At 42.1% G+C, this 13,797-nt stretch overlaps 2 protein-coding genes across 2 annotated transcripts; both read left to right on the top strand.

Moving 5' to 3' along the window:
- Positions 1–22: 22 nt before the first annotated feature.
- LOC135483700 (uncharacterized) lies at positions 23–1,372 on the top strand. The gene is made up of 3 exons (XM_064764697.1): positions 23–82; positions 415–568; positions 928–1,372. Exons 1-3 carry the CDS (start codon positions 26–28, stop codon positions 1,038–1,040), a joined length of 324 nt encoding a protein of 107 aa, XP_064620767.1. The 5' UTR covers positions 23–25; the 3' UTR covers positions 1,041–1,372.
- Positions 1,373–1,618: 246 nt separating this feature from the next.
- LOC135500591 (uncharacterized) lies at positions 1,619–13,187 on the top strand. The gene is made up of 2 exons (XM_064792140.1): positions 1,619–1,768; positions 5,176–13,187. Exon 2 carries the CDS (start codon positions 5,244–5,246, stop codon positions 7,107–7,109), a length of 1,866 nt encoding a protein of 621 aa, XP_064648210.1. The 5' UTR covers positions 1,619–1,768; positions 5,176–5,243; the 3' UTR covers positions 7,110–13,187.
- The last annotated feature ends 610 nt before the right edge of the window (positions 13,188–13,797 follow it).

Raw genomic sequence — 13,797 nt, 5'->3', positions numbered from 1 at the left:
TTAGAGTATACGATATTTTTCAGTCATGACGTGGTTGAACGTATTCGGGGTGCTCGTGTGCTGTTTCGTGATTTCAACGCAGGTAGGGTGCATATTCTGCCTTGGTACGGAGGCACATATCCCTGGGGATCACGAAGCCAAGAGAATCTGAAGAACGAAAGTCAGCTCCCCACGAAAGCAAAATTGACTGGCTACATGTATCTCCCCTACACAGATTCCGACCCACACGAAACACCTTTCATGGCCGTCGATAGGCCTAGACCTGCAGGGGCAAATAGACGTAATGTTCCTTCCCCGGTTCCCGAAACCGGCCACCATATATTCGCCTGAATCCTTTGCCAAAAGATCTTTTAAGGGGTCATAAAGGCAGTAAACTGTTACTAGTTGCCCCGGCATTCTGCTAACTATTTGCAGGGTTTCTTGTTCAACCGTTGCAGCGGGGATGGCGACTGTGACGATGATCAGTGTTGTGTCATCTACTCTTTCTGGTCCTACTGCGAGTCCAAGGCTGGTCTTTGGGACGACTGTGAACTACAACCATCAAAGAACACGTGTTCTTGCAAAAATGGTAAGAAAATCTTCGGCAGTTGGATCTAATTTTACGAGAAATCACTGATAAAAGGGGGGCAATTAGGGGGGAGCGCTATCCTTCCGTCCACAGATCCACCATCAGGTTAATCAATGCAGGACATTCCAGCGGCAGGTATTTTAAAACGACATCCTTCTTCTCGATATTACTCGGGCATTATGTATCATATTGAGCTGAAATGTATGGATATGTTTAACAACATGAATGGTAGTGCAATTTTCCATGCAATTGTGGTACATGTAAGTTTTGAACGAGAGGACTCATGTTTTAGGTTACAGAACCATTGATAACAAAATGACATCGCCCTAGACTAACACTATCATTCTCTGTCTTTTCAGGATTGACCTGTATGACTTCAGGATCAGCGTCCAAGGCATTATGCATGTTCGCTCCCATACCAACTGATGGACCCGACACGGGATCCGGTGCGAGCCCACTCTATACATTCTAGATACCTGTCGCCAGCATCCTTCTTGCTCGCGGAAGCAATGAAAAGAAGTAAAACCTAGTTGTCAAAGATTAAACTGAGACCGTGCAGTATTCATCTTACTGTATTAACTGACTATACATCCAAGAATGTACATGAATAGTCCTACCCTGCCGAAGGACTCCACCGGTCTTCGGTAAAATTTCCAATAATGCAAATGTAAATCATGTACCTTGTTTTCTCATTAGGACCAGGTACTTTTTCAGCTAATTGTACACCGTGACTTGTACGTTGGCACCATCATTGTAATTCGGAGGTGAAATTTGTAATATGACGCAATTGAAAATAAAAAGTTGTGAAAGCGTTTTTTGGTGTCCCTCTTTAAACCTCTGGACCCTCAAGTTCTATAGGACCTTACCACGCCGCCCTTACACCAACCCTTGACGGAGAACGGAGATCTCTATAACAGGGGTGTGAGAGGAGGCTACGGAAGGACGATGGAATGCTCCTATAGGTGACCACAGTTTTTGGTTTCTAAAACAACCACACGGAGGTGCTGACTTCCCTTGCATGTCTCCCCAAGTCTCGTTGCAGACGCAGATGCGACCACTTCTTTTGGATACACTGCTTCAGAGGAGAGCCTTACATTTAGTAACAGTTTTGGAATTTTTGAAAAAAATCTTTCGGACTATGTGGTATTTTTCTCGCTGATGGATTATCTACATATGTATGGGATTTAAAGATAAAACAAGGTGGGTAACCTGTCTGCGTTCACGGAGACACCATGTTAATAATAATGCGCGATAATGAGATAGTGTCGGCGTGCTTTCATCGCGCTTGATTTGGTGCCAGAATGACATCACACCATCATTTCAAAATACATATAACTATCCCCTCGAGCCTACATTCGCATTGTTTTGCTCAAATAAGAACTCCATTAAGAAAATTCAAGCTGGTACGGCGACCCTACGCTTTACATGTACCTATAGTTTCAAAAATACGGACAAGCGGACCAACTGGGAAAATAAGGGGCACAGAAAGCCGTCAATCATTTGCCATCCACGCTGCCAACAAGAAGAAGAATATATCGGAAGAAAACACAACGACTGAAATGAGTGTTTTATTTGTTTTTATACAGTTTTATCTGTCTGTGTCTATAGCTCTTAGGATGTTATCAGAATTTCATATTGGTCGCTGATCTAATATATATGTACACGAAAGCTCAAATGATCGATACAAATTAATCATCCCGGTTAGGTGTTTTTATAACGTTTACACCACTCGTCATATATACTATTGTCAATATTGACACAATGAGGGAGTTACTGATTGGCGAGAAAGCAGGTGAAGATGTGAAGAACCACTTAAACTCTGTCGTGAAAAGTCTTTGAGAATACTCGAAAACTGAAAACGTGCTGTTACCTGAAGTGTTAGATCCGATAGGCCTAGCTTCTTAAGAGGTTCATACGCTCTGTTCTGTAACGACGCAGTTGACACTGGTCCATGGTAGTTATCCATGCGAGGACAGAGAAAATGTTTTATCATATGCTTTCAGATAACAAATTATTACAGGGGCTTCGTTGGCAGTTAATAGGGAATTTTCGCAAATCCCCCGAAACGCCAACGCGAACGCTTATTCCATTGTTCGCCATCGTTATCAGGTGGTCGAACACGTGGAGAAGCGTTCGCGTTCGCGTTTCGACGGATTTGCGAAAACTTCCAAAACAGGCTTCTCCCTTTCAACACGGTAACCATATGGAAATGCATGGGGAAGATAGGTCTGAAGACTCAACACCATCATGCCGACGAATACTCCATTGACTTGAATAATTAATGGTTTCATGACAGATTTATAACATATTCCAATCATGAACTGAAATTTGTCGTACGTTGCAACTCATTTACTATCTAAACATGTTAATAAAGTCAATTTTGTCTCCTAAAATGATTGTCAGTTTTACCAAAAGTGCATTATATAAAGCGATATCAACATCAATCCGCTGAAGTGTCCCAAGGACGTCCATGTAGCGCACGTGTCCCAGGCTGTATAGTGGTATCTTTCAGCTCATACATGCATCTGACGAGTAACAAAGCGGCTGCATCTCCAGTCCTCTCGAAATTGACACAGCCTCTCCTATACTTCTAAGCAAATTCACTGTTTGCTAATTGCGGGCTAACATCCTATGATAAGTGGGCGTGTATCATGTCTGTGCCGGGTCCAGACACTCCATGACTGTACCGCTACGGGATTTCTGGCTTCCATCGTTAGGCTATGTCAAAAAGTCATTCTGTTTATTTCCCGGGTAGGAAATTAACCATGAATAATCGCTACTAATTCGTATACGAAACAACGTTAGGTTTGTACCGGGCCTGCGCCCATATTATGCTATTTCTGCGCCAGTTACATTGTGTATGTGGCACTTAATTTGAAAGTTGATTTTCATTTTTCGCTTTTATCGGTCGATTCGGCTTGAAAGGGAAGCTAGTTCAACATGAATTTGGTTTGGTAAGGAAGCTAGGGGTAACAGTCGCAAATGGGTTCCGTTCAGTGTTGCTAATTGCACCTTTTTCGTCACGGGTTTAAAGAATGATGCTAAACTGATTTCCCATTTGGCCTGATGTCTGGCAGTGCCTGATTGATATTTGTAGCCCATACATAACAAAAGCCACTTGAAAAACATTCCCGTCCGAGGGTGACTCATATCAAGCAATAGAGAATACTTTATGAGAAAGCCAAAATATTCGCAAACAATGTCGCGGCTTCCATTGGGAATATCAGATTTTTACCGAGAGCTTCATGTAGACAATTGGAGTTACATGTATATTCTCCCGATTTAAATTCACAGATATCACAATAATTTATACCCAGGTAAACCTCCCCACTTTATTCATCTTGTTTTTTACGCCATTTATTCGAAGTGATAGGGGACGCTCATAAATCTGGCGCAAATGATAAATTGATTCGGTCTGAGCGTGAGTCAGATGAAAAATGTTCTGGGACACCATAAGAATAGTTTTTTATCATCTTTTTAGAGCAGCCTTTTCTTTAAATAATTAATCCACATCCACATCCACTCCGTTGTATTTTAGTCATTTGCGTGATGGGGCTATTTTTTACTGCGATGCATTATTTTACGGCCCACAGCCGATGACCTGGTTTTCGGATGAGACCCAGTTCCCGTGGACGTAAATCGTCCCCGAAGAGTTGTGGGATTATTAATTGCTTGGATTTGCTCGTGCATCAGCGCAGCGACAATAAATATGCAGATTAAATGGCCCTGTAGCCAAAGAATTATAGCCTCCCGACGAATATTAAAGCCGTTACGTGCACTAATACCGTACATTTTACGAGCATGTTTTAGGAAGATGCGGTACAAATGTACATTTTCAAAGATGTTGGGAAATAGGTGTGCCCAATAAACACTGACCTTTTTTCCTCTGCGAACATATTCTATGCGATATAACAGTGAGACAGTATTCGTAACAGCGTCTACCATTGCAACTTCTCTTATTTTAGTAGCTCTTTTGTAATAATTCAATGATAAATTTAAGCATGTATTATGTCCGTTCGGTGAATAATGTTTTCATACAACATACATCTAGAGATAGCCCATGACTTTAAGCCAGGGACAAAGAGAGATAACCCGTCCGTCTCTTTCCTTTCAATCCAAAAGCAGACAGGAGAAACAGTGAGAAGTGAATTTACAGTGGAACCCCGGTAATACAATCACTCATTCTGAGCAGAAAACACAAGTGAAAAAAATATTTGGACTTGAAAAAAAAATTTCATCTGTACCATGACAAATGTGCCGTAATACATTTCTTGACAGAAATCATGGCAGCATTCGTCTTTTTACGGCAATTAGGCCCTTTGGTCGGGTCAGAGGGGTGAATTTGGTCATTGGGACCGCCCAATCCAGTGGTCGTGGTCTGGGTGCCGGGGTAGTCGTGTTACCGGGGGCCTTGTAATGGTAATTAGAGAGGAAACCATTCAGGACCGGCGATTCTTGGTCGTCATAGCGGGGTGGTCGTCGATCGGGGTTCCACTGTACTCGAAATCATTACACCGTGGTTATTATATGTTGTAACCCTATAAACTATCTGTAGGTGACCTCGGAATTTTCACAATTTTCCATTTGCTTTTCTTTATATCTTTCAGGAATGACCGAAGCCGTACAATGGGTTGGGAAGATCATTTGAACCGCGATTGAAACGAAAGTAAACGTTATGATGCTGAGAATCGACGAAGAAGACTTGGTGGACTCTGTCCCGTTGACCTGCAATGAGGAAACGACACCACAGCCTCCGCGGGTAGCTACTCCTAGGACAGAGATAGCCCCCGTGCTATCGTTACCTCCACCTCCTCCACCAGTCCCGTCTCCATCGCCTACCCATGAGGATACACATGTGACCCAACGGCCGCAGCGGACTACCACCGTGGATACACAAACAACGGAAACTCAGATTTTGCCAGATGAACGTTACACCGGCGAACACTCGCCAGAGACCGGAATAAGGCAAACATATTTAGAACGTGATACTTTACAAGAGAATCGCGTGTCGGAGAGTATAACACCACGTGATCCGCGAGAACGGAGACCTCACCCCGTCCACCCTGCCGCTCTTCAAAATGGCCACCACCAAGAACATTTTCAAAGTGGTTACCAAGGCCATGGTCAGTTTAAGAGTGGCCATCATCATGTCCACAAAAACGGTGTATCACATTTAGTTAGTCACTATGAAAATCAGCACCATCCATATGGACATCAAACGGCATTGCAAGGGCCTTATCACCAACCGCAAGGACACATGAATCCGGGGAACCGTGCCTTTCCTTACTACGCAGGCAATCCCCATTGCGGACACAAGGTGCCCGACAGGAACTCGAAAACGAAATCTGTCGACACAAGTTGCATTGTTCAAATATTAATCGGATTATGTACGACGTCCAACGCCGTCGTCATGGTGATTTACAAACTTTGGCACATTGGTGCTGGGTTCTGGTGTTCAGCGTTCTTCATTGCTTCCGGTGTTGTGGGGATATTGTCAAACATTCGAGAAAATCGGAAGTTGCGGCGATGGAACATTGCCCTCTGTCTGTTAAACCTCTGCATATTCTACATAGCTTTAGTAGTGTCTGACGTCATTGGTTTAGTGTTTGATCTGAAGCATGCTAAAAGTGGCGACATGGAGACGTTGATTATATGTCTGCACAGTATCAATGTGGTTTTCAGTACAATTGGGATGACATCAGCTATTTTACAGATTACACCAAAGACGTACCCTCATAATCCTTACAGCGCTCAGAGCATACACGAGGTAGATTCAAGAGATACACAGGTGTCGTCAATGCTTTCGTCGTCTAAAACCTCCAAGCAGAAATACCATTTAGATAAGGATGCAGCTAGATTGTTAGCACCCCCAGCTTCTCCCAATTCACAACATACTGGATCGCAGAACTCTTATCCGTTCCGGCATCTCAACGGGAACCCACCGAGTCCGCTGCCGCAGCTCGGCCCGATGTCTAGCCCTAAGATCCTGAAAAGGGCGTCAAGCCCACCGCATCAGATCGGGCCCTTACCTAACCCGATTGTTGTCATGAGGCCACCGGGCTCACCACAGTTCGGACGGATCAGTCCCGCGCAAGGAGGGACAGTCCACAGTCCATCACAGGCTGGCCGAATACCTAGCCCATCTTTAGGACGTGGTTCGAGCCCAGTACATCAAACCAAGGTGCTTCATCCGTACTCGCTACCAGGGGAGCCAAAGGTGCCTCACCCTTACGCCTTACCTGGTGACATAAAGGTCCCGCATCCCTACTCTGTTCCCGGTCGGTCGCCGAGTCCATCGTTGAAGTACAGCAGAGTTCCCAGCCCAGCAGGGTCTCGGCGGACCCACAGCACCTCGGGCTCATCGAAAGCTTCCACTTGCACAGTCCGGTACCAAAAGTCAAGCGGGAGTACGCCACCACCGCCTTATTGCGACGAAACGCCTATGATAACTCATGGAAGACAAGGGTCATCATCACCCACCGCAAAGGTTAGGAACCAAAGAACATTCCGACAGGATACAGAGAACAAAATTAGTGTGTGAAGGTAATGTCACGTCTCACAGTGTGGGCTCCAAACAGACTACACTTGTACAGAACAAAACATCTACACGCCCTCGAGGGAAGGCGTTTTACCCAAGTTTAAGTCAGCCGTTTATCGATAACGCTATTCCCTTCCCGCCTTATAACGACTGAAATTGAAGTATCATTCGCTCGTTATTTTCTTTACGCAGTCTTGTTTCTGAAAGTTGATGGTTATGTAGACTGTTACGACGACACCGTGGTGTAGCTCGCCAATGCAGCAATTTTGCCTGCACATAGAGTTGTCATTTAATAACGGTTCAGTTGTTCATGTCAACAATTCAGTATAGCAAAGCAGAAAACGATTTTTCCGAGTAAATACATTTCCTGACCCTTTGCCATGCATTTGCCGCATGTCGCTGTATAACTATGTGGGCCAATGTTTTCAACTGTCGGGGGAGACTAAAACAGGTTTTACTGAAGAGACCAGACTTTTATTCAAACATACAGGCCAAACAGGAACCATCACGAATACAAATGTACCTGAAAATATCATATCACTGACAAACATGTAGATACCATCTCCTCTAATGGAAATGCCTTCATTTTTCTGTCAGAATCCTCATCACGAACCGAGCATATTGTGATATTCCCAGTGTGGCCCCTGGTGCTCGGTCTTGTTAAGTATTCACACTTCGCGATGAGAGCTGAATACTTAAGGGACTGATACACACTTTGATGTGGTGTTATAATCAAGAGACGGCTTACCCACCAGTAACCGCATGGAATATACCAGTTATTGGCTCATCAAATGTCTCGATTTGGAACTACATTTATGTATAATAGCCTTTAATACGTATATTGTGACATAAATTCATGAAAAGCTTGAGCATTCGAAGGAATCGATGCTGATCAATTTTACTGTGTGATACGTTCAGACACGTTTAGCTTCCTGTTTTCGGCAAGTATGTCAAGGAAATTAGACACATCCAACAAATCTGACATTGGTACAGCCCGTTACAAAACAAGCATGGCCGTTCTGAAGTTAAGTCTGTCAACAGTGGTTTCGTTAATCTCTGAGCAGATTCAAACCATCCTCCGGAGTTGCCTGTCTCGAACGCATGGAATCGGTGCACAGCTTGTAAAGTTCTGGGTCAGGGGACTTCGTACATCAATGACGTCCTCAATTAGACTCTAACTTGTGCACTTATCTTACCCTAGGGACGAGGTGATTCTGGTAAGCTTGGCAAACTGAACAAGAGACTGACGTCAGGCTATGGTAGCGTGTGCTTGAGAATAACGGTGATGCCGTACTGCCGAGAGATGACCACTTTTGAAGCCATCCTGCTATAAGGTGTGTGCTGCAGACAAATCTGCCGTAATAGCTGCACTCATGGTGATTATCCACCAACACGTACATAAAGCTTGATATGTACGTCACCCCGGCCCATTTCCTGAGATTTAATATCTTCATCATTACCATTATCGATTGGTAGGTTCTGTTCGGCTAAGTGGTGTGTACATATAGACTTCATCATGAAACCAACCAGGCTGACTCTTTCTAAGAGTGAGGAAGCTTTCATGAATGGTTTGTCTCATATTTCACCGAATGGTGGACCTCGTCGCGAAATTGATATGCACTTATTGCCACTTTGAAGGAGCCGAAGGCCGAATTGGTTCCAGTGTATTATTCATTGTGATCCAATGTCCTAAAGGTCGATTTTCGCTGAAGCTCTGTACATTGGGTTAGTTACATCCGCTGATCTCACAAACGCAAATCCTTGTAAAAAGGACGGAAGTAATCACAATTATGTTGACCAGCCGAATGCCATCTTGATGTCTTTTGATATCGCAAGAAGCTCCGTAACTCCTTCAGGATAATAATGCAACAAGCCACAGGGAGCCTGGCATGGGTGGTCGGATGAAATATAAGATAATTCAAATACTTGTGCCGGGTTCTCGCAATGAATAATGTCTTAAGTCCATGGTTTCTTTCTTTGGTTTTGGTGTGGCCATGTGAATCACTTATACTTGTATTTGTACTTCTAAAGCATAATCAGACACGTTCAAAATATTCAGCACGAAAACCTGAGTAAGCTGATCTTAAACATAGCTAAGCGTTTTCCAGAAGTTGTGAACCCGAATTCAGTGTGAATATATATGAACACTTTGTATCATGGAGTGCAGACAAGGTTTTTTTATCGGCCACTTCTTGTACATAACCGGGCCGATGATATTTGGAGACAATATTTTTCAATTGTGTATGCATAATATGATAATGCTGCTGATAACTTATGTATGTATGTTTAAGTGTTCGAGTATTATTCCATTATATACATTTTCGTTGTAATATAATTATCATAAAAGTTGTTTAGAAATGGCATTGATGAATTTCCACCTTTAAGATGGATCATATGAACCAAATGGTACCAGGAAACCATCGGTTGCAGTTTGTTCTGGGTTAAAATCTTATTTTGACTGGATTGCTATAAACTTAACGCCTGCAAGTATACATATCATTAAGAAATTGCTGGTGCGTACGTATATTCGTAGTGGGAGTACCGAGAATCTAGCTTTGCAACTGTGCTGGCTCAAGGTGCTGTACAAACCTTTCTCAGTATTGTCCAGTAACCTGTCCAGAAATTAGGGACTGCAGGTACCCAGCTACTGGCTATTTAAGGTCATTTGAAAGTAAGGCACTCGGACCCATGACCTTTTGATCAGAAGTCTGACACTTCTTCTACCTAGCATCCAGTACCTACATGTATATGTTCAAGTTTACGTGCTTGTTGATTCTTGGAGCCATGTATGCACCAACTATAAGTGAGCACTTCGCATGAACTCAATTTTGGATGTTCAAAAGGTGAGGCAACATCTATACTTCACATTGTGGAAATCGTTTAACAATCAATAAAAAACGAATGTCACACCAGGGTTAGGCGGATGGGAAGAGTTTGATCCATATACAAGGAACTGATAGGCTAAATCTCTCGGCATACCACACATGTGTAACATGAAAAAATCTATAAAGTGGCCAAGATACTCCAAAGATCATTTGGCAGGCATCACCATTAGGAGCGACCCAGCGTAAATGGTGCTTCTAATCATTAACTTGATGGGCTATTTTGATGGTCTCATGACAATCCCTGATGATAATAGCAATCCTATAACTATTGATTTTATCTCCCAAAGTGTTGCAGTTGATGTGGATATTATTGGCGTCTGTCTTAGTATCATATTCACTTGAAGCCACAGGCATATTCCCTTAGGGCGCATTCTAATCGTAGTCTCGACCTTGTGCCCTAGCTAATGTTGATTAAAGGATTGGTCTCAATCTACTAAATGTAGGCAGAGTCTTTCCAAAAAATTGAAAGACTCTGATGTATGTATTATCAAAGCTGTGCATTTTTTAAATGTTTCCTTTCGAATGCATTAGGAAGATGAGGAAAATCGCAACAAAGCCAACTTCTTCAATTCTTTGATGTGTCTAGTCTGAGGCATTTTGGAGATAGGCATGGTGATTTCTGATGTAAAGTACACTATTGAGGGATATAAAAGCCATCCTTTCTTTTCAAGAACTCCTTTTTGTGTTCACATTCGGACACTCTCCACTTATCGTCCTAACGCAGGCGTCTATAGCGTTGGCTCTAGATATAAACATAACAATTGACTATCTCCATAGCCACCTTAAAAAGCTCTTGTAGCTAAGCAACTGCCGGATTCTTTTAAGAAAAACAGATTAATAGAATTTACCATTATTGGCCAAAGGCGGCTTCTAACCCAATAGCGAACCATCGCAATATTTCCTTGGAAGATATCCAATGTTGGTCGAGATTCTCTTTGCTTCCTGTCAGTGGAGTCTTCGATGCTATTTCTAAACACTGATTTTATGCGGTAACTATTTTTGCACATTGTATGTAGGCTAACTTTTTATTGTTGTTATGGAGAAATATTAGTACATGTGCACATGTATGGTACTGCTTAGTTATTTTTTTAAGCCTTTTTACATGTATTTTTTTTACTCACCGTTTTCTTACAGTTAGGGATTCGACTCGTTTCTTCTTGAAACACGTATAAAACATTAATACCAGTAAGAATATATGAAATACTATACATTGTGACACCATGCAAACAACTGCATCTCACAAAACAAAATATTTTATTAAAAAGCTCAGGCTTTCTCTTTGAAGATGTGTTTCAACGTGGACACCGTTATGCTGATGACAGGGGCGTTATATGTTTTCCTGTCATGGCATAGGCATAAGCAGCAGTTTATAGGAGGTATTTGCCAATTACATATTCGAAACAAGATTCACTTGCTTATCATATTACAATTCCTTCATCAACACCTGAGTAATATAATACCAGGTTTTACCTGATTCTCACGAAACATGTGAGCATAATTTCTTGTTCTATCCTAAGGAGGTTTCTAATACACGTGCACTTCTTGTGCTGAACTATCCAAAGATGTACTGCAGAGTGTAGTCAATTGTAAAACAGAGGTATTTATTCTGTAGAGTGGAATCCCTTCTCCGATGCATAGCAACAGGTGCTCGTTGTCATGGTAACGTGATACAGTGTGTGACCAAGGTCGAGTAAGACAAAATGGTAAACCACCAGTGCTAAGGATTGTTGTTTTTATGTTGTTTTGTTTGGTGTGTCGAAGGGGTAGTCAATGAAAAGTAGATTTTAAGGTAGTTGTCAAGCACGATACGAACCTTTACTCTTCGTTGGGTTCAGGTCTATTATTGAGACAAAAGGGGTGGGTAAGTGATCCTCCCATTGTGTTGTTTACCACTAATTTCGACACTTTCCCCGTGCATGCATATATCACAACACTGGGAGTTCCTAAAATCTGTGCTTGACAACTAGATGGCCTTGACGCCAGCATTGGTAACACAATGCTTGCCAGTGAGTTGTCTGTAACATTGTCATTTTTACTCAAACAACGATGTGAGCTTAATATGTTCCATCCTAGCTGACGATTTTGTTAATTTCTCATTCAAAAGCATTGTCCTCATTATTTTATTGGCAGCCTGTACAGATCCTTCCAATGTGGTGTAAGCTTATATTGATGTTACTCTATGGGTGCTATAACTCTACTTGGTATAACGGTGTTGTGCCATACCGTGCGATGTAGTTGATGACTTGATCATAGAAATCTTCCCGCCATGTAAAATTCATATTATTTTTTTGTGCTGGCGGTTAGCATGCTTATTCTTCCCCCATGATATACTCAGTCGATCATAACCACCGTTGCGATGGATGACCCAACCACACATTCTTGATGGCGAGTTGCTCACGAAATGGTCGTTTAACGACGAAATCACAACCAGAATGACCGAGTGAAATCACTGTAAGGCTGGTCAGTCAGTTTTGATGTTTTCCATAGCCAATCCAGAACTGACTATAGTGGCTTTTGCGGGCCAGCTTGAAGTCTATTTGCAAATCTATTGGCAACTAAAAATCTATTCAAAACCTACTGAACGATCATCTTCCACAAGAGCACAATGTACAGTTTCAAGGACTGTAGACAACATTCCTTATAAGTGTACTTGTGTTTATAACATTTCAAACCAAGTTACGTGTACGTGTTTGTAAATTTGAGTACGTGTCACAAGGTGGGCCCGGGAAACACTTGGCCGAACCCACTCGACCCCGTCTGCAAAACCACTCTGGCTTTGATACCTATCGATGACTTGCCTGGACCACTTGAGACATTATCCATTTAATTCATGGTAAAGAGTAGTCGTTACGGTAATGGTCATTTACATTTCAACATTTTCCTCGAGCAGTAATTTGGAAATTTCAGTCAGAATTGGGCCAATCAGAAGACTTTTACAGTTTTTTGGGTTGCTGAAAATGTGACTGGCACAATGGTTGGAAGTACAAAACAATTGTTTGACGATAGTGGTAAACAATTTCGAATTTTATGAAACTCATAGAATATTTTGAGGCGAAGACTCTTATTGACTTTGAATCTTTTTGCGAATAGGCTTCATCTTGGTTGCTCTCTTTGTGGACTCCTGCTGCTGTGAATATAGCTCTGTTGCCAGTAATGATATTGTTAATTTATATATAAATATATGATATGTCTATGCAAACAATAGTTTGTCTCTATTTCTAAAATGCCATTTTAATCAACATAAAAGCTACAATAATGTGGGGATTTATCTGTCCGTCAGTCCGAAATTGGACTCCGAGTTACGCACACATCCGTTTCAGAACTGAAATTTCATTGATGTCAGGTAAACTATTGAAGAAGACGTTGGCAATTTTTGTAGAGATAAAAACTTCCAGCGTCTGAGAGACGTGTACGTTGTAGCATTCCCGTACATTCGTCATCCAATAGCGCGCCATATGGCGAGATGAAGTCCTCAGCATTATGATTTCTGACAGAAGCCGTTGTTATTCTCTCTACTCCGATACTAACACACAGTATATGAAACACAATTAGTCATGTTAGTCATTGACGCTAATAGGCTCAACTTGAGAACCAATATTTAAAACAGGTTAATGACAGTTATTGTACTTGCGTTCTCTCACTTTCCAATCAAGTGCTACCGGACGATATAACCCGGGATGATCGTGCGAATAAATACGACTTTCGTGATACTGTTATGTGAAACACGTAATCGTTTTTACGCCAGCAACATTGAATTGTTAGGTGTTCATGAGCTAACCCATGCTCCTTATGCCATTCTGACGCAA

Source organism: Lineus longissimus, chromosome 2 (assembly GCF_910592395.1).
Source record: "Lineus longissimus chromosome 2, tnLinLong1.2, whole genome shotgun sequence".
In the NCBI taxonomy this organism is placed as follows: Eukaryota; Metazoa; Nemertea; class Pilidiophora; order Heteronemertea; family Lineidae; genus Lineus; species Lineus longissimus.
Note: the sequence above shows the minus strand (reverse complement) of the source record. Positions and strands in the feature narration are given on the sequence as shown.

Excerpts from the sequence above, each read along its gene's own strand:
- LOC135483700 (XM_064764697.1), top strand. The coding sequence starts at position 26 with ATGACGTGGTTGAACGTATTCGGGGTGCTCGTGTGCTGTTTCGTGATT. Across the intron at positions 83-414 it reads GTTTCGTGATTTCAACGCAG|GGTTTCTTGTTCAACCGTTG; the intron begins GTAGGGTGCATA and ends AACTATTTGCAG. Across the intron at positions 569-927 it reads CACGTGTTCTTGCAAAAATG|GATTGACCTGTATGACTTCA; the intron begins GTAAGAAAATCT and ends CTGTCTTTTCAG.
- LOC135500591 (XM_064792140.1), top strand. The coding sequence starts at position 5,244 with ATGATGCTGAGAATCGACGAAGAAGACTTGGTGGACTCTGTCCCGTTG.